The sequence below is a fragment of the Staurois parvus genome, unplaced genomic scaffold (assembly GCF_062004578.1).
Source record: "Staurois parvus isolate SC_StPar_1 unplaced genomic scaffold, SC_StPar_1.0 ptg000068l, whole genome shotgun sequence".
Taxonomy (NCBI): domain Eukaryota; kingdom Metazoa; phylum Chordata; class Amphibia; order Anura; family Ranidae; genus Staurois; species Staurois parvus.
Genome location: NW_028317864.1, coordinates 5732060 through 5757577, shown reverse-complemented (window position 1 = coordinate 5757577; position 25518 = coordinate 5732060). Strand labels below are relative to the sequence as shown.

The window sequence follows — 25518 nt, the reverse complement described above, 5'->3', positions numbered from 1 at the left end:
AACTTCATCTTTCAGCATGACATAATCCAAAGCATACATCCAAATCAACAAAGGAATGGCTTCTCCAGAAGAAGAAGAAAGTTTTGGAGTGGCCCAGGCAGATCTCAGACCTGAATCCGATCGAAGATCTGTGGGTGATCTGAAGAGGGCTGTGAACAAGAGATGCCCTCGCAATCTGACAGATTTGGAATGTTTTTGCAAGGAAGAGTGGCCAATATTGCCAAGTCAAGATGTGCCATGCTGATAGACTCATACCCAAAAAGACTAAGTGCTTTTTTTTTTGCTGGAATCAAATCAAAAAGTGCTTCAACAAAGTATTCGTTTAAGGGTGTGCACACTTACGCAACCATATTATTTTAGTTTTTTATTTTTACTTCCCTCCAAATAAAAGATTTCAGTTTGTTGTTCAACTGAGTTGTACAGTTTATAGGTTACATTAAAGGTGAAAAAAGTTCTGAAATGATTTATCTTTGTCTCATTCTTTTACATCACAGAAACCTGACATTTTAACAGGGGTGTGTAGACTTTTTATATCCACTGTATACAACTGAGCTCTTAGAAACTAAGGAAAAGCATATTTATTACCTGAGAAGGCAAGCAATCAAAACTTAATTTTTCACCGACTGTAAACAGACATCAAATGGAAATCGTTTGTGTTTTTGACCAGTTTTACAAGCCTTGTTAATAATTTATTTACCCCAGAAACACTGGTGCAACCATGCTTCATCTTACACTGTAAAATTTCCATTAAGTATTCCAATTCTGTTTTCAGATGTCTAAAGGCCTTTTAATACAAACTAATCCCTATTTTTCTCATTCATCAGGCTGAAAGGGGCACTGCTGTTCATCACCATTGCTCTGATTGGAACAGGCTGGGCATTTGTGAAACACATCCTGTCTGACAAGGATAAAAAGATCTTCATGATTGTAATTCCTCTGCAGGTGAGTGCTTCTAGCTGCTTATGCACTTTAAGTAAACCTGTCCTTAAAGTGAACCTGTATTCCATTTTAAAATGGTAAAATAAAACATTCCTGCCCAAGAGCAGATAACACAGGCTGCCTGTTGTTGTCTTTAACAGCCAGAACACATTCTTGTCAATTAGTAATACATTAATTGTACAGTACATGATATAGGACTTCTTTTTATAGACCTTGGGTTATATGCAGACTACAGAGTGTGCACGCACATAACCCCACCCACCCCAAAGCTCCATTTTTTGCTGGTGTCCTTAGTTAGTGTACCTGCTGTCCTCCATAGAAGTATTTTTTCTTTTGAACCATTTTTCTTCTGACACTTTTTTCAAGATCTGACTGCTTTGGGCTGACTAGCAGTTTCCAGATTAGAACCACTCTTTATTACCTTGGGGGGGGAGGGTGACTGTACCAGGTTCCCACTATGTGGGTCTGGCCTGTAATGTTTGCTTCAGTCACTGGATTCTGCATCAGGCACTCACCTTATGAAACGCAACACGTGTAGTTATCTGCTGGGTGTGATTACAGGTTCAGAGTCTTGGTCCATTTCTATATTTCTCATACCCTGAAGACCTGGGACCTGGTCCTCTAGTAGGGTTAGTGTCATGAATAAAGTAAGACCAGGTTTCTCTGTGTATTGGCACCGGTTCCTGGCTTTTAGTTAAATAAACCGCAATGCAGTTTTAGAAGCAGAGGAACGGGGAGTTATTCACTTTATTGTTGTACCCCCTGACATTTTGTTTCTATAATTTCTCAGCACAAGCATTTTTAAATTTGACTTTTTTTTTTCTTCTTCTACCTGGATTTTGTCTCAGGAGGGTGAGGTATCTGCATTATTGCAATTCTTTTGTCCTGACATGCAAAGTCCCATCTAGTCTAAACTACATTCTTTGTTTACCCCACTGAGAATCTCCTCCCTTAGTTATGGTAGATCACAGGCACAAGGGGAGCTGGGAGAAAAGGGCCAAATAGTATGAATTTTTCAGACAGCCTGCAAAAAAAACCTTTTTAGTGATTAGCGGTTCCCTTGTCTTTTGACAAGGTTCTAGTAGGACACTCGCCTTCTCCTTTTGACTCTAGTTCCCTCTCAGGCATACAGCATGTGGCCTATCTAACAAAAGCATATTTTTCTGCCGCTATTCCTGAATTCTATAGAAAACATTTGGTGCTTCTAGAACCTTCTATTTCTAGGGCACAGAAACACTTCATGTCCTCTATTTAGCCTGACCCTGTTCAGGAATCAGGCAGAACCTCCTTTATGTGAGGATATTATGGAGGATCCATGTTGAAAATTGAGGTACAAGCTACGGATTCATGCAAAATGCTCTCTACTGTGGGCACATTATTTGATGCAGTGCAGACTAATCTTTGCCTAGCAGTACCTGCCTCTTCACAGCCAAGACAAGCCCCTCTGGATACTAATGCCTCTTACACATGATAAGAAAATTGTACGAAAACCACTGGTGGAACCACTGATCGAACGATTTTCTCTTCGTTGATGAGCAGGGTGTTTTAACCAATAATGATATTGTGAACCAAAAAATCCGGTTGAACAATAGTGAAAAATGTTGTCGTTTCGCATACGAACGACCGATTTTCTATGCAGTGGTATGACTGTCGCACAAAAAAAATCAATCAAGCGCTATCACGCATGAGCGTAAACAGAAGATGACCCGGATGTTTATGTCCAAGGAATCTTCGTAAACATGAACGAAAAATCCAAATGTTAAAAGTAGATTGGTCTAATGGGATAATGAAACCAGAATTCTGCATATTATATTTTTATGTATCCCTATTTATGTATATAGTTAATGTAATAAACTATATTGTACTCATTGCTGTTAATTGTGTATATTGCTTGTTCTGGGTGGCAGTGCGTGGCTACAAGGTCACACGCACACTGCATCACTTCCACTTGTACCGAGGACATCAACACTACGTATTGGCGACCATTTAGATTTGTTAATGTGGGCCACGATTTCTACCAACAAACAAACGCCTCGTGGTCGTCGGATGACCGATCGGTCGATTTTCTAATCGTGTATACACACCTTTAGAGGCTGGCTAATTTCCCATACATGCACAGATTGATTGAGCGATACATGACTGGCTCAACTCTGGATCCTAATTACCAGCGATGAGGAACCTGTCTTTGATGACCCTGCTCTCTTACAACTATTACAGCTGGTGCCTCAGCATTATTGTTTCGTGCTGATGCTCTAAAGAAGGTAATTAGTCAAGACTCTAGAATGTCTGTTATCTGTTTGTGGCAAAAGGCTTTGTCTGCTGAACCTGTTTTATAAGAATGGTGTTTTATGAATGCCTTTTAATAGTAAACATCTGTTTTAGCGAATACCTTGATAAATTCATCAAGGGAGTCACTGGGGGAAAGGTGCTGTTGCCCCTCAAGAAGGCGGCTAAAGTTGGCCATACATTAGCTGGTTGAACAAATGAAAAACTGAGCCATTTTCCCCATCCACACATTTGAGATGAGCCCTATGGCTGCGTGCGCTGATTGAATGCTGATTTTCCAGCAGGGCTGTTTGACAGAAACTGGTCTAAATACCAGCTTCTGTTGAACAGACGGCTACATAGAACTCAATAATTTGACCAGTTCCTACTGAACTATCTGAATTTCGATCTGTGTGTGGCCAGCCTAAGTCTCCTACTCCTACAGCTACTACTTTCTGCACTTTAAGAACGGGATCCTTTTTCTCTACCTAGGCATCAACTTCAAAACCAAGATATAACAGTCCTATTCGTCACAAGTTCAGGACTCTTTAAGTTCTCCAAAGTTGCCCAGAAGCATTTCCCACAATGAAAAGGCATCTTTACTCCTCACAGTTGAGTGATGTATGTTGGCATTTGTGTTAGTATGGATCTGAGATGCTCAGACCACTGGGCCCAATCTGTCATTTCAAAGGGGCACAACACAGAATTTTCATCTCTGCCTCCTCACTTTTTGCTTTTCAATCTGCCAGATTTAGGCCAAAAAGATTTCATGACCTTCTGCACCAACATCAGGCACAAGGAGTGGTTGTGCTAGTTCCATAAAAAAAATGGTTTCAAGGTTTCTTTTCAAACCTATTCACAACATCAAAACTAAATGGAGGGATCTGCCCTATACTGGACCTAAAATCTGTAAACTGATTTCTTTGTGTGCAAAAATTCCAGATGGAATCAACAAGATCTGTTATTGCTTCTCCCCGATAATGGGAATTTCTGGCATCAATAGACATACAGGATGCCTATCTGCACATCCCTATCTTGCCCTCACATCAACGCTTTCTGCATTTTTTCTGTGGAAAACCCTTCCAATTAGTAGCACTACTTCCAATTTTGTAGCACTAGCATTTGTGCTATCCTCTTCACCCCAAATGATCACAGAAGTGCTTGCCCCACTTCTGGTTTTTATGTGGAACCAGGGCATTCATGTTACAGGTTACCTAGACAACCTCTTGTTTAAGGACTCCTCCACCACAACCTTTTCTGCCAGCATCCAGAGTATGATTTGCTTCTTTAAACTTTTTCTTGGATAATCCGCTTTCCTAGATATGCTCTCTAGCCATCACATTGTCCTGGAGTAACTGTGTCTAATGTTGGGCACATCTAAAGGTGGAATCCTCCTTCTTCAGGAGAACGTTGCTTACCTAAGGCTCCTACATGCGGACCATCTGGTCAAAGTGGCACCCTTTAGTTCACTTTTGTATGATGGTTCAGTCTAAATGGTAGCCTTCATTAAGGCAGTTACCTGTGCTCAGTTTCACTTCAGACTTCTTTAATCCAACATACTAGCAATGTGGAACAATCAAATCCCTTCCCTGGATCATCCAATGCTTCTATCCAGGCAGACAAAGCTCTCCTTTGGCATGGTGGCTCTCCAGTTCTACCCTGGAATTGGGAAAATTGTTCCAATACATGCCCTGGAAAGTGGTGACAACAGACTGAAAGGCATCATATTATCTTTGCAACATTGGATCTCCCTTCTGCATCAGTGGGCACCAGAGGTAAAGCTGCCCTAAGAGAAACAAGTCTGCTGCTCTTCTTTTAAAGGCAGATGGCTGGACCCCTAGGGAATACTAATCACTTGTATTTAGACCTTTTTCTAGTCTTGGTCAGTGTCTGGCCCTGTGCAACCAGGGACAGGTTTCTGCTTTAGGTTTTCTGCTATTCTCTCCCAGAAACCTTTTGCTGCCTCACAATCCTAATCAAGACTTTTCTGTATAGAGTTAAACCCCCCCCAATCCAACCTCCTTTTTACGGCTGTGTCCCTGGTGGCCATTACGTCTCTTATGTGTGTTTCTGAGTTGGCAGTTCTTTCAAGGTGGTTTTGAGACCAGAACCTTCTTTTTTACCTAAGGTGATCCCTTCTTTCCACCTCATTGAGCAAATTGTCCTCCCAAACATGACAAAGGACTTGTCCTACACTGCTTGGATGTGGTCAGGGCTGCCATGGTCTACCTATCAGCCACGGTCTGTTTGCCTGTAGGTTCCTGTTTAGGACATCCTGCCTCCAACTCCACGATTGCCAAGTGGACCAGACAACTTCCAGCACCCACTCTTAAAGGAAGGTTTTTTTTGTTTGTTTTTTTTTTTTAACCCCCTGCTTTGTTATCCCTTCCCCCATCCCCATCCCACACACAGTTTATTGCTTGAAGATGTCCCATAATATATGTCCTGTCCTGTACAATTAAGATGGTAGGAATTTTGTCTGAACTATAAATCCCTTATCTTGCAGTACAGTACAGGACACAGGCCCCTCCCATCTGTCTTTTTTCACTCTTTATTGCTTGTTCAAAAATTGGTGTCTCAAGGAGTGGGAAGGGTTATGTTTGCACACTAAGGCTAGGTTCACATCTCTGCGTTCCTGTGGGCTGCGTTTTGCGCGGGCATGAGAGCCCATTCATTTGAATGGACTCCTGGGACACGTAGGGAAGAAGTCCCTGCACTTCTTCGGAAAACCCAGCCCGCATGGGAACCTCGGTTCCCAGTACGGTTGCAATTTCCAGTGCGGCCGGCGTGCCATTAGAATTAATGGCACCCGCCCGTGGGTCCGCATTCCTCTGTGCGGGTGGTGCGGCTGCATGGATTTTTGTGCAGATCTGCAGTGGCACCACCCGCACAGATATGAACCAGGTTGGCCTGAACAAGATTTTGCCAGTGTTCAATTACCTGAAGATAGCCTGCATACTGTATGACCCAGGGTCTATGAATACAATTTCTGTGTCCTGTACTGTACTCTATGATAAGGAATTGTACAGATAAGGCAAAATTCATGTTCCTATTTTTTTCTCTGATTTTCAGTTTAGATCCTGCCAACTGCTATTCTGCTATCCAGCAGGGCTTCTTTTAGTGAGCAATAATGGCTCTCTCATAGTGAATTTAGCGAGTACATGATTCGCTCTTTTGGCTTTTTGTGTTAATGCATGGGTCTGTCTAAAAACCTGCTGGGTGCATTTTCTGCATGTTTATTTTATTTTCTTCCTCATAAATGAACTTTTTACTCACAATTTTTCATTTTGCTGACCCACTCTGTTTTTTTGACATGGAGAGCACTTAGTTGAAAATCTGAACTACAGTTTTCCAAAGTGAACGAATTCTACTAATTGCGGGGGGGGGGGGGGGGGGTAATTTACTGTGCACGGCCAGCAATACTGTGTGAACTGTGATTGATAAAGGCCATATACATGCATTTTAATGCTTTGATTCTGTTGGCAGGTACTTGCTAATGTAGCGTACATCATCATAGAGTCTACAGAGCAGGGCACAACAGAGTATGGGCTGTGGAAAGAAATCCTGTTCCTTGTAGACCTTCTGTGTTGTGGTGCCATCTTGTTCCCAGTCATATGGTAAGTCTTCCTGATTGTTCTGCAGTTATAATCTTTCTGTACAATGAAGGACTTGTATTCAGGCTTTTTACACTACAGGCAGAACAGTTATGTTTGTGACTGGATTTGGTCAACTGCAGTAAAACAGTACAGCCTGGTCACTGACCCATTCCAACTTGCTAATTGGACAATGTAGAAGGATCACCACACGGGTGAGGTCATCACTCTTCTCTCTCCTCCTTTCAGGAACTCCTAGGATTTGATCAACAGCACTGTGTGATGCAGTAGTGACTCATTGGCTTTCACTGCTGTCATCCTTCATCATTCTGTGCCGTTTTACAGCAAATTACAAATACCTAATAAAAAGACAGATTTGGGTGCTCATTCTAACTTTATTTACATACAACCATTGATTTTATTTTTATTTTTTCTTAACCTCCTCGGCGGTATGATTCTTTCCAATTTTTTTTGTGCTGAAAGCAGTACCATTTTTTTGCATGGAAATATGTAGTTTTTTATTGTAGGCTGTAATTTTTAGGAATAACTCACTGAAATCTGTCCGAACAAGAGTCTTTTAAACATCCCGGATATGATAAAACTTGAAACATGAAATCATAAATTATAATTTAATAAATAATCATAAAAAATATAATAATAAATTTAATTCAATAATATAATCAAACCAAAAACACTGAAATTTGAAATAGAGCGCCAAGTTCGCACATCGCTGAGCAAAGTCGCAAAATCGTTTTCAATGTCTGATGACGAATTTCCCCACGAGTAATTATCACTCAATTCTGCAAGTGGTTCTGATTTACTATCGCTGTTCTATAACCGCTTTTGACGTAAAGGGACGCTTTTTGGACGTCATGGACTTTTCTAAGTTTCCAGGCAGAAAGAACAGGCAGGGCACAGGACAAAATGCAAAATGCAGGCAGGGCACAGGACAAAGCAGTAGGGACAAAATATATGTGAAATGCATTGAAACAGCAATGACAGCAAAAATGAAATTTTTTAAAAATCCCGACGTCACAGGGACCGGAACACGGATGCCGGCATCGGCCAGAGGAGATGGCCGGGGACGCTGCAGGGGACACATCGTGGGAGCGAAGGACAAGGTAAGTGTTGCAGGGACCCCCTGAGCAACGCCGCATGGTAAGCCCGAGTGTAGCTCGGGGTTACCGCTCTTGGTACTCAAATTTTACCCCGAGCTACACTCGGGAATACCGCTAAGGAGGTTAAAGAAGTATAGCCAAAGATTTTTTGCCTGTACTTCTGCTGTGGATCACAGGAGTGCAGTTCGTTTTGCACTCCTGTGATCCGTTTTCAGCTGACAGCAGACTGAAGTGCGCTGTCAGCTGATGCCATTCAGCCGGTCCAGGCTAGGGAAAGACCCCGAATTCAAAGTCCCCAGAGCCTGGAGCGGCACCTGGCTCAGCCTCTCAGTGAAGTGCTGAGAGCCTGAGCAAGCCGCTCCCTCTCCACAGCCCACCGCTCCAGTGAGCGCTGGGGGGCACTGAGCAGACAGCGGTGACTGACAGTCCCGCTGTCTGCTCAGAGTGGAGAGAACTCAGTGGTCATATGATTGCTGATTTCTCACCTTTAGAGCTGGCAGGCGACAGATGCAGCATTGGACCGATGCTTCATCCACCTAGGTAAGTATAAATAGAGAAAAAAAAGCCCTACTTCTCTTTGAAGTGAACATTTGCTTTGTTCATGCACTGCAAAGCAACAGGATGACTCTACCAGCCTCCACAGCTGCTTATATATACCTTCCAATTAATCAGTGCTGCTCAGTCTACCTGGAGAATAGACATGTCATATAGGGTAATACTAGGTAAGAGGGATCATGGACCCTTCACTTTTGTCTTCCCATGGATTGGCATTGGTACTTGGCAGCTGGCCACTGATATCCCTGGCCTTGTCACATGGTGGTGGATATACTGTCCTTAATCCTCCTAGTTTTGACTGAAGACCTACCAATGGCTTCTTTTAACTTCCATGGGCAAACAAGAGTCCAGGGTAGGGAAGAGAGGAGTTTGTAGATGCAGCTGCTGGGTAGGACCGCATTAACAAGAACCTACAAATTGTTTAAACTTGACTTTTTAGGTTTATTATGAAGAACCCGTTGTTTTACTCTGGGCAAAACACAAGTTTACTTTAATCAATGCTTAACTGAATAAGATGAAAATAGTTTATACTTGGCTGATGTTCCTCTTCAGCAATTTTTTACTTTGCTGAAAATGCGTTAAATATTTTGTAGAAGCTCTATTCGCACTTTATTTCTACTTTTAGCTGTTGCTTACAATTAATTGTTAGAACAGCTTCAGTTTATTGATGCCTGCATAGCTGCTAGGCAGATTAATCTGTAAACATTTTGCTTGGCTGCACCCTTCTCACCTCTCAAGCTTTCCTTTTTGGTCAGTAGGAGAGTTGAATTTTGCAAGCTGCCTAAACCTCTGATTCTATTGATGGTTGGAACTTGCAGTTTTCCCTAAAGCCCCTTTCAAGTGGGCTTTCTGATTAGGTATTTTCTATACTTAAAGTGGAACTTTACCCATAACAACAACTATAGAAAAAAAAAATAACATACATTCCACATTAATAGTTATGCTACCAAAATTAGTGTGTGCTGTAAATTGCCTCCAACTCTGTTCCTGTTTCTTCTCAGTGGAATCTGCCATTGTGCTAAAGCTTACAGCCCCTGAGCAGCAGGAAATCTTTAGGCTTTCAGCAGATCACCCTCTACAAATTTGGCACAGTGTATTAAAATAGAGAGCAACTAAGTATGTGCAGATCAGGGGAGACAGTGTGTTACTGGATTTTAAACAGTATAAGCACTTATTTATAATGTTTTGCATAGCTATACCTGCAAAATGGGCAAACCTGAAGAGATCTAGCAGCATTTTCTGACTACAGTTCCACTTTAACTTTTGCACAAAATTACAGAATGACATGACCCCTAAGGAGAGTTGCTTATTCAAAACATGAAAAAGTAATTGAATTATAACTGTTCACATGAATAAAACTTGCTCGTGCAACGTATCAGAGAGCATCAGAAACATATCAGAAGCAGTGTGTTGCAAACTAGGCAATGGCATCTGTGCTGTTTTAGTCCCATAATTCAGTTAATAGTTGCCCATGTACTAATAGCTTAAAGTGGCGTTCCACCCAAAAGGGGAAGTTCCACTTTAAATATTGGTTCCCCGCTCCCCATTAAGGATTGCCAACTTTGGGGAGCGGGTACGCAAAATTGACAGGTACCGGCTTCCACTTCTGCTGCAATCACCTGCGATCAATCGGAAGCGGAAGTTACCCTCCCTTCCCATAGTCTTGTGGGACACGTGACAGGTCCCAGAAGACTACAGGACCATTCATAAAGCGCAGCGCTACTCGTGCATGCGCAGTGGGCACCTGCCTGTGAAGCCGCAAGCTGTCCTGTCACAGCCAGGTGCCCACACTGAAGATGCCAGCACCTGGCATACAGGATGGCCGGTGAAACGGGCTGCGGAGGGGGCACCACGGGATCATGGGACAGGTGAGTGGCTGTTTTTTAAAAATCAGCAGCTACAGTCTTTGTAGCTGCTGACTTTTATTTTTTTTAAAGAGTGAGTGGAACTCCGCTTTAAATATGTAGCAGCTTTTCAAAAAGCATAATTGGGTTGACAGTCCTTAAGCACCATGTTATTGGAAAGTATATATTATACCTAAAAAAAAAAAAAACAATCTACATCTAAGTGGTAGATCTCACTGTCCAGGATAGCAGTGGTAACTACGATTTGGGTGCATGTGTACTTCCAGAGAAATGTGTATTTTAAAAAGATACAGCTATCTCTTTACACTAGTAGAAATGTATGAAACCTTGCTGCAGAGGGCCACTTAACTGCTGCTGGGCTCAACCTGTTTACTTTTAGCTGCAAACATCTGTTCAGCACAGACTAAAGAATGCCTGCAAGCAATCCAGGAGCATCCTGTGACCTTCCAGGCTTCTGGGAAACTGAAGTCTTTAAATTTTAGCTTTGCAACCTTCAATCTTTGTTGATCCTGTGAATGGTGGTCTGTGGCTGCACTTCGTTGTTGATAATGAACAAGACTCCTCAATGCTAACTAGTAGCTCCAATAAACTAGAGCAAGTTGTTATTAGAGAGCATTGCATAGCTTGACCTTCCTGACACTAGCAGTACCTCTTGACAAAAAGGGGTGCAGCAGGGAAGGAATAACAAAGTGGGCTTAACCTCTCCAGGCACCCTAGTTGGGCCAGCACTGCTTTTTCAGTTGGATTTTTAACAGGGAGACAGTGTGAAAGGTTTATGTCCTGTCAGCTAGGAAATAGGCTGTCACACGATGAGATACGATGTCTTAGTGTCATGCTTTATACATACTGCAGTTACATTTTGCTTGTCTTACCAGGTCAATCCGCCACCTACAGGAAGCCTCAGCAACAGATGGAAAGGGTGAGTTGTTTTCTTCCTTTTTTCCTGCCTTGCAAATTTGAATTTTTAAATGTCTGTAACATCTCTGCTCTGTCTGCAAATAGATGATTGAACGCATTTATTCACATCTCCACTAACATACAACATTTTTGGATATACCTAGAATTAGGCCTGTTCTATGCCTGCAGGTTGCAGGCACGTTCATTTGAAAAAGCCTAGCTTATTTCATCTTTGATGCATTTAACAGCAAAATACACACCTATCATAGAAATCATGCCCCGACAAACCATGTGTGAGACACGTGCCTGCATTGCTCCTGGAAAATACATAAACATATACAGTGCATTCACAAAGTATTCAGACCCCCTTCACTTTTTTGCAGCATTATGTTGCAGCCTGAATGAATAGTTTTTCTTTTTTTAATTTACATTTTTTATTTCACTCTTTGTCACAGTACATGTTAAAACATCTTGCCGAACATTCCACCTAACATAGTGAGAAAGGAACAAACTGTATAAACACAACCTAAAAGCATTGGTAGCAACCATGTCGTACAAAACAGTGTCAACAGTGTACAAACCTACACTCTGTACCCCATGATATCAAAGTGAAAACAGAATTTTAGAAATGTCTGTGAATTTATTAAAAAGAAAAAACTCAGACCCTTTCATGTTGAAGCACTTTTGGCAGCAGTTACAGCCTCAAGCCTTTTTGGGTATGATGCGACAAGCTTTGCTCACCTGGATTGGGGGATTTTCTGACATTCTTTGCAAAATCCTCTCAAGCTCAGTCAGGTTGGATGGTAACTGTTGGTGGACAGCCATTTCCATCTCTCTCCAGAGATGTTCAGTAGGGTTCAAGTCAGGGCTCTGGGTGGGCCACTCTAGGACATTCACAATGTTGTCCCTAACCCACTCCTGTGTTGTCTTGGCTGTGTGCTTAGGATCATTGTCACGGTGAACCTTCAGCCCAGTCTGAGATCCTGAGCGATGTGGAACAGTTTTTCATTGAGATATCTCTGTAGATTGCTTTATTCAGCTTTCCCTCAACCTTGACTAATCTCCCAGTCCCTGCTGCTGAAAAACACCCGCACAACATGATGCTGCCACCACCATGCTTCACAGTTGGGATGGTATTGGGCAGGTGAGGAGCGGTGCCTGGTTTCCTCCAGACATAACATTTAGAATTGAGGCTAAACAGTTCAATCTTGGTTTCATCAGACCAGAGAATCTTGTTCCTCAGTCAGAGTCTTTCAGGTGCCTTTTGCAAACTCCAAGTGGGCTTTCATGTGTTTTGCATTGAGGAGAGCCTTCCATCTAGCCACTCTGCTATAAAACCCAGATCGGTGGAGGGCTGCAGTGATGGTTGTCCTGAAACGTTGATCTCTAGAGCTCAGTCAGAGTGACCATCTGCTTCTTGGTCACCTGTCTTTCTAAGGCCCTCCTTCTCCCGATTGCTCAGTTTGCCCAGGCAGCCAGCTCTTGGAAGAGTCCTGGTTGTACCAAACTGCTTTCATTGGAGAATTACATTTTTTTTGTAACCTTCCCCAGATCTGTGCTTTGCAATAATCCTATCTCTGAACTCTGCAGGCAATTCCTTTGACCTCATGGCTTTTGCTCTGATACAGTATGCATTGTCAGCTGTGAGACGTTTTATAAAGAGATGTGTACTCTCCAAATCATGTCCAGTTTCATTTACCATGGGTGGACTCCAATCAAGGTGTAGAAACATCTCTGAAATGATCAAGAGAAATGGGAGGCACTTGAGCTACATTTCAAGTGTTGTTGCAAAGGGTCTGAATACTTATGTCAATGTGATATTTCAGTTTTTCCTTTTTTTATACATTTGTAAACATCTCTAAAATTCTGTTTTCACTTTGTCACTTTGGGTTACTAAGTGTAGATTAATGTGAAAAAATGATCTTGAACAACTGTAGTATAACAAAATTGAAAAAAGTGAAGGGGAATGCACTGCAGGTGTGAATAAATCTTAAGGAAACCAGCATGGTTAGCAGCCTTGCCTTGCGGTGCCAAGATCTGCGGTTCATTTTTCTACCAGGGCTTTATATATTTTCTCTGGAGTACTTTAGTGGCCTTATAACAGAAAACATAACCGTAAATACAAGTTTGGCTTCAGTCAAAGTTTAATTTTAATATTGGATGGTGTGTGGAAAGGTTTCCCCTCACTCCAGACTGATAACACAGGTGTTGATATGGGGTGTTGCTGGAACAGAAAGGGGTGCAACCTTCCCTACACTGTTCAAGACATACAGAAAAATTATTGGGTGGAGTTTGGCTTCAGTCAGCCTCCACGTTTTGCTCACTTCCTTTATTTGGTATGAACTTTGGCTCAGACTTTTGACTGTAATGGTAACTGCGCGAACACAAAGCAATATCATCTTTTGATACTTTTACCTTTTTAGATACCAGTGAGTAATTCAATTGAGAAATTTTCATGCTGATAGAAAATCAGCTGTGTCAAAGAATCCTGTTCTGGACAGCAATTAAAACCTGAGAGAATTATTTCCAAAAATTGAGAAAGTTTTGGCTGGAGTTGGGCTTTAAAGTGTTACTAAACCCCGGACCCTGCATTCACTATATCTGGTCTCCCACAGTACACACAACATGGAATTGCAGCTATTTTAGTAAATATAAACTGCTAAATACCCTTTTTCATGAGCAGTTAGAGAGCAGTCTTGTGACTTCAGCAGAGCACTGGTTAAAGCTTGTAGGAGGAGTTTTCTTTCTGCTCTAGGAGGATGCGAAACCCCTGACCTCTGTCTGGAGAGTGCTGATTGGCCCTGTGCTGATCACATGCACTCCCCCAAGAAAAAAAAAAACCTCTAGCAATATACACTAAACTGAGCATGTGCATGTGGCTACAGGTTCAGTATGTCTTATCAGGAGATAAGACGTGGACATTTGAACAAGAGGAGGGCAGAGAAAACTGGATCAAAGGGCCTTTTTACACAATGCAGATTATTAACCCCTTAGGTTCCACAGGGAGTATAACCAGCATGCTTTACTGCATATACAGACTGATTTAACTGCAGTGGGTTTAGTAACACTTTAATGGATTTTAATGCATTGACTGTCCACTAGGTGGCAGTGTGTATACAAATACCTGTAACATACAGTGAATCAACTTGCTGTACACTTGAAGGACATCTGAGAATTTTTAGAACAGCCCAGTGGGCCTTTCATTGTTGCACCATAGATCTGTGTTTATATACAAAGTTGTGTATTTGGCTCCTAGTGTGTCCACAGCAGCGTCATCATAATGGGGTCTGTGTTAGAAACACACTAAGACATTGGCACCTTTTGCTCCCACTGTTTTGGTTTTGGGTAGAAGTAATATAATTAATTGTGTCTGCACAGGCCTCCCTCTGAGGTCTCCCATTTGGTTTACTGGACCCTAGATAATGCAAAGTTGCTTGTTGAGAGAAGGCTATCTGCTGAAATTCCCAGCATGCACATCATCTCTTTACAGCTAAGTGAAAAACTAGAGTTGAGTTGTTCAGCTTTTGTGGCACTTCAGCCCAGTGCACTCTATTTTGTAATAATATTAAGGCTCATAAGGCTTTTTTGTGTGTGAATTGGATTCTTTCAAGTCAATTGTCAGGCATGGGAAGTATTAACCACTTCAGCCCCAGAAGATTTTCCCTCCTTCCACACCAGACCGTTTTTTGCTATTCAACACTGCTCTATTTCAACTGGTAATTACGTGCTCATGCAATACTGTGCCCAAATGAAATTTGTTTATTTTTTCACACAAATAGAGCTTTCTATTGCTGGTGTTTCATCACCACTGAGTTTTTTATTTTTTGTGATATAAACGAAAAAAGACCACAAATTTTGAAAGAAAAAAACCCGATATTTTCTACTTTTTGTAATAAAAAATATCCAATAAACTCAAATTTAGTCATACATTTAGGCCAACATGTCTTTGGTAAAAATACGTGTACATTATTTGGTTTGTGTGAAAGTTGTACATGTCTTTGGTAAAAGTATATTTAAGTATTTGTATAATAATTGGTTTGTGTGAAAGTTATAGTGTCTTTAAATTAAGGTGTGTATATATATATATATATATATATATATATATATATATATATATATATATATATATATATATATATATATATATAGGAATTTACGCAGCTTTTACTTTCTGACTGCCTGTCACATTTCTTGAGGTGCTAAAATGCCCCCCAAATGACCCCTTTTTGGAAAGTAGAAACCCCAAGGAATTTGCTGAGAGGCATGTAGAGTCCATGGAAGATTTTATTTTTTGCCACAAAATTTTGGAAAATGACCATTTTTAAACTTTTTTTTTTTTTTTTTTTTACACAAGGTTGTCGCTTAAATGATCTATTGCTCATGTATGCCATGGTTATATGCAGAATAACTCTCCAAAACACATTCTGCTTCATCTTCCGAGTATGGAGATACCATATGTGAGAGACTTTTTGGCAGTCTAGCCACATTCAGGACCGCAAAATATAATGACCACCTTCAGGCTTTCAAAGAGCATATTTCCTCATGTCACTTCCTCATTACTTTTCATAGTTGCAGAGGCCTTTAAAATGCCAGGGTAGTACAAACACCCCCTCTCAAACGACCCCTTTTTGGAAAGTAGACACCCTAAGGAAATTGATAAGAGGCATGGTGGGTATTTTGCAAATGCGTTTTTCATTTTCTTTCTTAATTTTCCAAAAACGTGTGGCAACAAATGAGATCTGCAAAATACTCACCATGCCCTTTAGCAAATACCTTGGAGTGCCTGCTTTCTAAAAAGGGGTCATTTGGGTGGGGGGGTGCTTCTACTATCCTGGAATTTCAGGGCCAACATTAGAAGGTTATGCCATACATCACCCACTCTTCCAAGCACTTGAAGACCAAGCCTTTTATTTTTATCTTATTACAGGTACTTGTATAGCACCGTCAATTTACACAGCGCTATATATATATATATATATATTTATTACATTCCCATCAGTCCCTAACCCTCAAGGGTGTACAGTCTAAGGTCCCTAACTCACATTCATACATACACATACAAGGGCCAATTTAGACAGGAGCCAATTTACCTACTAGCATGTCTTTGTTTGAAAAACATTTTTTTTGTTGCTAGAAAATTGCTTTGAACCTCCAAACATTATATATTTTTTTTAAAGCAGAGACCTTAGAGAATAAAACGGTGGGTGTTGCAATTTTTCATGTCACGCAGTATTTGTGCAGCGATTTTTCAAACGCAAATTTTTTTTAAAGAAATACACTTTTTGGAATTTTAATGCACAAAACATAGGTAGTGCTTTCAAAGCTTCTACAGATTATGACTTTAGATTTACACAGTAGGTCTAGTACTAGAATTACTGCCCTTGATCCGATATTCACGGTGATACCTCATATGTATGGTGCAATCTCTGTTTGTTTACATGCTGACACGGGACCGACACTTGCGTTCGCCTTTGCATACAGGGGGATTTTTTTTTTTCATTCGTTTTGCTTTTTTTTTATTTTTATACTGTTCCTTTCATATTTTTTTTGTTCACTTTTATTCTCACAGAGAATTTAAATGCCCCCTGTGATAGCAATAGACAGTGACAAGTACTCTTTTCTGAGAAATCTGTGGTCTAATAGGCTCTAGATCTCTCCTCTGCCCTTAAAGCATTTCATCACACCAAGATTGGTGTGACCAAGATGCCTTCCCAATTTAAAATGGTGTTGCTTATATCTGGTGGAACCGTAATGGTGAAATGCTCGTTGCTTCCAGTTTCTTAGACCATAGAGCTGATTGGAGCCATTCCACCGTCTGCAAAACCTCCTACTACTAGCATGCCCTCACTGTTTGCTGAAGCGGTATGACTTTTCTACTGCTCTGCTGTGTTAACACTAATTTATTGCTAGATTATTTTTCCTTCAGTCAGGACTCTGTTGGAACTTGTCTCTTCAATTGCAGCTTTCTTCAGCCTAGCTTTTGTTGTACCATGGCTTGAGCCTGCTGAACTGGGCATGTGGATATAGCCTGAAAGTGACCTTTCGGCATTGGGTTCCACATGGAGTGCTTTCCATTCTAGTAAACATTGGCAATAACACTCCAGGTCCAGAGAGATTTCCATTGCTTTAGCACTTGCCCTGTGTTTGAAGTCTCGGTTTGCAAGTAGGCTGGTTGGGCCCAGCATCAAGAGTTACTTATTTAGGTCACGGAGTACATATATTCCCCATTCCAGCTGGTTTTGTCGCAGAAGGGTATAACACTGTGTCCTAAGTGTTGACATTATCCACTAAGTGGAATGTTGAACACGTGTGCGCTGTGCTCTCTTTCTTGCCGTACAGTTTCAGGGTAACATGAAATTTTGGTCTTTAATCTGTTTCTCTTACCCACCTACAATGACTTTGGTCACCTCCAGCCATCTGACCCTTCCCTGCTACCAGCTTTAAGGATTTTGTTGAGTACCCAAGGCCTTGCCTATTAGCCTTACTGCCACGCAGTTGCAACATGTCTGCTTTTAGACACCGTGGGGAATGTCCCGCTGTACTGGATGCCCCCATGTCAAATTTTGATAAATATTTTATTGCTGTTTGCAGCATGCCTTCTGACGGTGCCAAAGTCTGGAGCCTGGGATCATGTTATCCTTTGATCTCCCTCGCAGCTGAGGTTCTTTTACCACCATCATGCAAGATTTTATGACCCAAATTACCCAGTATTCACAAACTGGTCACAAGTCCATATGCTTGTTCCCACACCCCCTCCTACAGATACTTCATCTGATTTGCCTGAAGTCTTAGCAGCTTCTGAGCCATTGACCAGAGACTTAGTCCTTGAGCCTGCCCCTCAGAAATCATAGTCTACTGCCATAATTCTCTAATTAGGAGACTGTTTCCATTCTCATTGATGCAGGGTGCACCACTCTAAAACTCAAGGACGAGCCTGTTACTTCTGCCAGTGCTATTTCCAGCTTTAGGTTGTTTAAAACTCCTAAGGCTGCAAAGACTTTCCCTTTGCACCCACCTTGAACTATATTTCTGTGGAGATTGGAAATATCCTGACCAGCTGTTTGCTTCTCCTGACTCCTCCACCGATCCAACACTGGGGCTTTTTTTGCCTTAATGTACAGACTGCGTTACATTAAAAAAAACACTTAGACTTTAGAACTACAGTAAAGCATTTCTAAAGGCAATCTTTTTTTTTTTTCTTTCAGTTAAAATAATAAAATGTTCTACTCCCCTGTCTTCTTCTGTGGTCCTCCTCCATGATCTTGGCTCTTCTTTTTCTTTGTCTGCCACCATAGCAAGGTGCTTACTTGCACTCGAGCCAGGCTGTGTGCATCCATAGACTCACACAGTGTGGCTTGGCCCCACCCCCCTCCACTCTTTGCTCACAGGATTTGACTGCCATCAGCAGGATCCAAAGTCTGTGAGGGGGAGAGAAGAACTGCAGCCAGGCACAATGTAGGGGTCCAGTAATTGTTTTTTGTGTGGGGGGCTCACAGCAAGTGGGGATTGCATGAAGGTAAACAACGTTTTAGCTTTAGAGCCACGGTAGGACTCCCTGGAGTTTATTTACTAAAGCTGAAGAGTGCAAAATCAGACTCCCTTCTGCATAGAAACCAATCAGCTTCTATCCTCAGCTTGTTCAATGAAGCTTTGGCAATGAAACCTGGAAGCTGATTGGTTTCTATGCAGAAGGGAGTCTGACTTCGCACTCTCCAGCTTTAGTAAATAAACCCCCCTGTGTCCCCCAATGAACTCCAAAAAAAGGATTTTACAGTGTGCACAGAAATCCTGTTTTCTGATATTTGCAAGGTGGTGTCAATATTTTCCAAGCAGTACATTGATCTGTATGCCTGTTCTGAACAATAATGTGGCTTAGTCCAATTTGTCCAAAATATTTCATTTGGCTAGGCCTGCGAATCCATTCTGCCTATGTAGTACATCTGATTGTGCTATGTGTTTGGCCTGAATATGTGGTCTACGTGGCCCCTGCTTGTTTTATCTTTCCAGGAAACCAAAAGGAATGAAGATCCATTAGTTCTGCAAACAGCTAGACCTGTATAGGTCAACAGGGAGGTGCAAATAATGTTGTTTAACAAGGAAATGGGTGATTGCTTGTATTGTTCTGGGAACATTTCAGCTTTAATTAGAGCTGAATTCCAGGTAAATGCTTAAGTACACAGTTAAAACAGACATTCTGATCCGGTATGGGTTCAGAAATTCTGTTCAGCTATTTTTGTGGTTCATACACCCCATCCAGGCAGCACAGCGAGGAGTGTGTCGCTACTTTCTTTGTTATGAAATATTGTGGGCTTAGCTTCCCCCCTCCCCAACCTGTTGATTGGTCAATGGTGGATCAGTAATACAAAGATAAGTCATCAGCTGACCTCTCTCCATGTGTCTACGGGTTTCTTTCAGAAGATGTCTGTGACGGTTGTGACTTTGGGGGGTGGGGGGACCCTTGTCTCAGCCCCCCAAATCCCTCTTATGTGTAAGTCGCCCTGTGCATGTTAGGGGTACATGGTGATCTGTCCTGCTATTGTGTAGGCATGTATAGGTGGGGTGTTGTTCATTGTTTAATGCCAGGTGGTTGTCCCATTGTTCTATTATGTGTCTTGCTTGAGAGCAAATTATTATGGGATGTATGGGTTTGGGTATTGTCTACTACCACATGGTGTATCCCATTGTTCACTACCACGCGGCTGCATCTTATTGTTCTAGCAAACTATTATGGGATGTAATGTTTTTGGCAGCCCTTCCCCCTGATGGGACGGCCTGCTGATGTGTTTCCTGTCTGGGTGTGTATTTCCCCGCCCTGTGTATATATCTTGTATCTGTGTTTGGTCAGCGGTGGTGTCTGTGTTCGGACAGGGAAATGGGAGTCTAGCGGAAATACCCTATCGCAGTCAGGGTCCGGTTCCATTACAATGTCCATGCAGCAGAGGTTAGTTAGTTCCTACTTCTGGCCATTTCTAGCAAAGGCTGATTGCTTCTGTGCCGGGGATTACAGAAAGCCAATTCCAATAAAAATTCAGGCACTTATTTTACATGTATCAAAAAGCGCTACAGCTGGAGCTCCAATGTTCATGGCACCCCTGGCACTACCTTCATTTTAGGTGAGCTGAGCTGCAGCCAACAGACAAAATGACATTTTGCCGTAAGATCATTTTGGTGCAAAGGTGTCTGCCCTGCTGAGGGTAACCTATAAGAGCGCATTCACACTTGCAAATGCACCCTGCCTGCAATTAGATGCGAGAACCCCAGTAGGGCTTCCTGCGAGTAGCTGCAAGTAGGCATCCTTTGAAAGCAATGGGAGGCTTCAAACTCTATCACATGCAAGTGGGTGCAATTAGCTGCAAGAGACGGCAGCCTCCCATTGCTTTCAATGGGGCTACCTTTCACAGCTAATTGCAGGATCCCCTGGGCTGAGGTTCCGGCATCTAATCGCAGACAGGTTGCATTCACAATTGTTAATGCACTCTAAACCTAATGTCCTTGCCTGAACCAACCTCTTTTGGCTGCATTAGAGGAAAGTGGTTTGGAAAGTGTAGTCCTTTTTTTCTGCCGGCCCCAATTCTTCCTTCCCTTCGATTATCTGTATTCAGCTTTATTTGTGGTAGACGAAGGTACAAGGTAGCAGAAGTGTTTTAGTCTATTGCAGGCCATAGATGGGTCGAAAATCGTCCGATTTTTCGGCCGAAAATAAAATCGGCCGATTTTCGGATCGTTAGTGGGCTATTTGTACGGCCGTTTTTCGGTATTTTGGCAGATTTTTTTTATCGGTAAAGTTGGAAAAAAAATCGGCCGATTTTGCCGATCGGCCGATTTTCGCGGCAATGATGGGCAAATCGGCCGATTTTTTTTCCGATAAAAAATCTGCGCATGAGCAGTGACCTGCAAGAGGAAGACAAAAAGAAGAGGAGGATGACGACAAGAAGAGGATGACGAAGAAGAAGAAGAGGATGAGGACGAAGAAGAGGAGGATGAGGACGAAGAAGAAGAGGATGAGGACGAAGAAGAAGAGGATGAGGACGAAGAAGAAGAGGATGAGGACGAAGAAGAAGAGGATGAGGACGAAGAAGAAGAGGATGAGGACGAAGAAGAAGAGGATGAGGACGACGAAGAAGAGGATGAGGACGACGAAGAAGAAGAGGATGAGGACGACGAAGAAGAAGAGGATGAGGACGACGAAGAAGAAGAGGATGAGGACGACGAAGAAGAAGAGGATGAGGACGAAGAAGAAGAAGAGGATGAGGACGAAGAAGAAGAGGATGAGGACGAAGAAGAAGAGGATGAGGACGAAGAAGAGGAGGAGGAGGACGAAGAAGAGGAGGAGGACGACGACGAAGAAGAGGAGGAGGACGACGACGAAGAAGAGGAGGAGGACGACGACGAAGAAGAGGAGGAGGACGACGACGAAGAAGAGGAGGAGGACGACGACGAAGAAGAGGAGGAGGAGGAGGACGAAGAAGAGGAGGAGGAGGACGAAGAAGAGGAGGAGGAGGACGAAGAAGAGGAGGAGGAGGAGGACGAAGAAGAAGAGGAGGAGGAGGACGAAGAAGAAGAGGAGGAGGAGGAAGAAGAGGAGGAGGAGGAGGAGGAGGAGGAAGAGGAGGAGGAGGAGGAGGAGGAAGAAGAGGAGGAGGAGGAGGAAGAAGAGGAGGAGGAGGAGGAGGAGGAAGAGGAGGAGGAGGAGGAGGAAGAAGAGGAGGAGGAGGAGGAAGAAGAGGAGGAGGAGGAGGAAGAAGAGGAGGAGGACGAAGAAGAAGAAGAGGAGGAGGAGGAGGACGAAGAAGAGGAGGAGGACGAAGAAGAGGAGGAGGAGGAGGACGAAGAAGAGGAGGAGGACGAAGAAGAGGAGGATGAGGACGAAGAAGAAGAGGATGAGGACGAAGAAGAAGAGGATGAGGACGAAGAAGAAGAGGATGAGGACGAAGAAGAAGAGGATGAGGAGGACGAAGAAGAAGAGGATGAGGAGGACGAAGAAGAGGAGGAGGAGGACGAAGAAGAGGAGGAGGAGGACGAAGAAGAAGAAGAGGAGGAGGACGAAGAAGAAGAGGAGGAGGAGGACGAAGAAGAAGAGGAGGAGGAGGACGAAGAAGAAGAGGAGGAGGAGGACGAAGAAGAGGAGGAGGAGGACGAGGAAGAAGAGGAGGAGGAGGACGAGGAAGAAGAGGAGGAGGAGGACGAGGAAGAAGAGGAGGAGGAGGACGAGGAAGAAGAGGAGGAGGAGGACGAGGAAGAAGAGGAGGAGGAGGACGAAGAAGAGGAGGAGGAGGAGGACGAAGAAGAGGAGGAGGAGGAGGACGAAGAAGAAGAGGAGGAGGAGGACGAAGAAGAAGAGGAGGAGGAGGAAGAAGAGGAGGAGGAGGAAGAGGAGGAGGAAGAGGAGGAGGAGGAGGAGGAAGAAGAGGAGGAGGAGGAAGAAGAGGAGGAGGACGAAGAAGAAGAAGAGGAGGAGGACGAAGAAGAAGAAGAGGAGGAGGACGAAGAAGAAGAAGAGGAGGAGGACGAAGAAGAGGAGGGTGATGATGATGAAGAGGAGGGTGATGATGATGATGAAGAGGAAGAAGGATGAAAAATAAGAGGAATTCAAGTCCGGCAAAAAGTGTCCCTGCAGAGAGCTCCGCTATTTCTTTGACAGTTTTCTGACAGTTCCTTGACATTTACAGCAGTTGCAACATTGTATCTATTTGTTTCCAAATAAAAACATCTGTATCCGAAATGGATACAAATACATACAATGTTGCAGCCGCTATAAATGTCAAAGAACTGTCAAAGAAATAGCAGAGCTCTCTGCAGGGACACTTTTTGCCGGCTGTAGACGGGATGAAAATCGGCCGATTTTTTTTTTTTACCATTGTTGGTAACGTCGGCCGCTTGAACGACCGATTTTTCGTTTTTTAAAAGAAAAATCGGCCGTTTTTCTCCCCGTCTATGGCCTGCATATGGCACACTGTGCTGTCGGACAAGACGACCTTTCATCACCTAGCCTTCCGCAGCCTTTTATTACTGCCTCTACATGCATCAGACATTCACTATGACATGTGCATGCCTTCTCTTGTGCTATCCCTCCCTTCCCCCACTTCTATCGAGCACAGGCTGCCTATTTAACATTGCAGATGACCCTGCTGCTGGAGGGCACTCTGCGGATCATTAATAACACCTGGAGTTATTGTGTAGGAATAGACCGAGAATGTAAATGTGAGGTTACATAAAGACCTCTCTCTGGGATGAAGTTGGACCTTTTTTTCCTGCTTACTCCGATTATAATATTGACAAACTATCGCAGACTGGGGTGTAGACTGCATTGTCATTCTTGTCAGTCTTCTCCATGCCGCCTTGTAACGGACATGACATCTGCAGACACATAAACCTCACCATCTGTGAGCTATGTTTTCAGCAGATTCAAAGTAGATTTTATCTTCTTACTAGAACTCTAAAATTGCCCAGACTCTCTGGCAGGGAACAGGTAACACAATGCAGCTACATTGTAGGCGGTTTGATGTGTGCGCGGGATGCTTTGACTTGTGCTGTATTCTGATCACGAAATGCTCGCCTGTGCTTGTGTGTGTGTGTGTGTGTGTGTGTGTGGCACTGCAGTATAGCAGAGGGCTGCAGTATCACGAGCAATTATCAAGCAAATGCCTCCCCAGGCACACACAGTCACTGAGGGCTGGTGGAGGTGCCAGGGCATTCATGTACCCGCTGGCTCTAACCTTCCAGTTTGCCTCTGTCAGTTCCTTGGCTGTCAAAGTTTTGATTATGATTTGAGGCGTAATATAGCTGCTGGAGAGAATTACATTGTGGTTCTGTAAATCGGAGCGCATTTTATCAGTTCTGTACATGATCATAGAACATTTACTTAACAGGAAAGGAAAAGAATTCATATTGAAATAATGTAACCCATTATGAGTAAAAGTGGAGCCTCCCAAACTTGCAGCCCTTTGCCTGCATTTAACTGTTGCCTTGGGGCATGATGTCTTCCACTGACACCATTGATAGAGCATAATTTCTCTCGCTGACATGAATGATGGGGTATTATTTCTTGTTACCAAAGATGGGGCACTATTCCTCCCACTGATACCAGTGATGGGGCACTATTCCTCCCACTGACACCAATGATGGGACACTATTCCTCCCACTGATACCAATGATGGGACACTATTCCTCCCACTGACACCAATGATGGGGCACTATTCCTCCCACTGACACCAATGATGGGGCACTGTTCCTCCCACTGACACCAATGATGGGGCACTGTTCCTCCCACTGATAACAATGATGGGGCACTGTTCCTCCCACTGACACCAATGATGGGACACTATTCCTCCCACTGATACCAATGATGGGGCACTATTCCTCCTACTGATACCAATGATGGGGCACTTTTCCTCCCACTGATACCAATGATGGGGCACTTTTCCTTATCCCATGTGCTAGATCATTCTTAACTCCCATTGACCACCAACTCTGGGGCATTTATTATCCCCACAGACTACCAACTCTGGGGCATTTATTATCCCCACAGACTACCAACTCTGGGGCATTTATTATCCCCACAGACTACCAACTCTGGGGCATTTTTTACACCCACTGACCACCAACTGTGGGACATTTTTTACACCCACTGACCACCCTCTCTGGGGCATTTTTTACACCCACTGACCACCCTCTCTGGGGCATTTTTTACACCCACTGACCACCCTCTCTGAGGCATTTTTTACACCCACTGACCACCCTCTCTGGGATATTTTTGTACTCCCATTGACTGCCAACCTTAGAGCAGTTTTTACACTCACTGACCTCAAGCTTGGAGTATTGCTTACTCCCCATAACCCCAGAGCTTTTTCTACACCTCTTCCACTGGCCACAGTTTGCCCCCTACCCTTTTTATTCTTGAGGACAAGGAACTTGCCCTTTGTTTAAGGAACCCAAATTTAAGCGCTCGTTCACACTTCACTTTATTTCTAACTCTTGCCAAACGCCCCTATAGTGTTTGACAGTCATTTGGGAAAGAGTTTTTAATGCTCCCCATACGCCCTATGCAAGGTTTTGAGGCGTTTGATAGGTGTTTGCCAAGCGTTAAAACCGCACCACAAACACCTATAATGAAGTTAAATGGTATTAACGCACCACAAACGCCTGCCAGGATTTTGAGGAGTGGCACCATAGACTTGAATGGGAGGCTTCAACTCCTCCTGACTCGACATGAGGCGCCAGTTTTGCCGCAACACTAACGCTTCAGTGTGAACAGCACTTTGCTGCCATGTGCAGAATATTCATAGG

At 43.1% G+C, this 25518-nt stretch overlaps 1 protein-coding gene across 2 annotated transcripts in view; it reads left to right on the top strand.

Moving 5' to 3' along the window:
- GPR107 (G protein-coupled receptor 107) overlaps window positions 1-25518 on the top strand; it is a 147467-nt gene that overhangs the window by 75568 nt on the left and 46381 nt on the right. For both annotated transcript variants that reach the window (XM_089669048.1, XM_089669047.1), the window contains exons 12-14: window positions 825-942; window positions 6691-6821; window positions 11211-11254. In XM_089669048.1, coding sequence (XP_089525174.1) covers window positions 825-942; window positions 6691-6821; window positions 11211-11254 — 293 coding nt within the window. The remainder of the gene's footprint in view (window positions 1-824; window positions 943-6690; window positions 6822-11210; window positions 11255-25518) is intronic.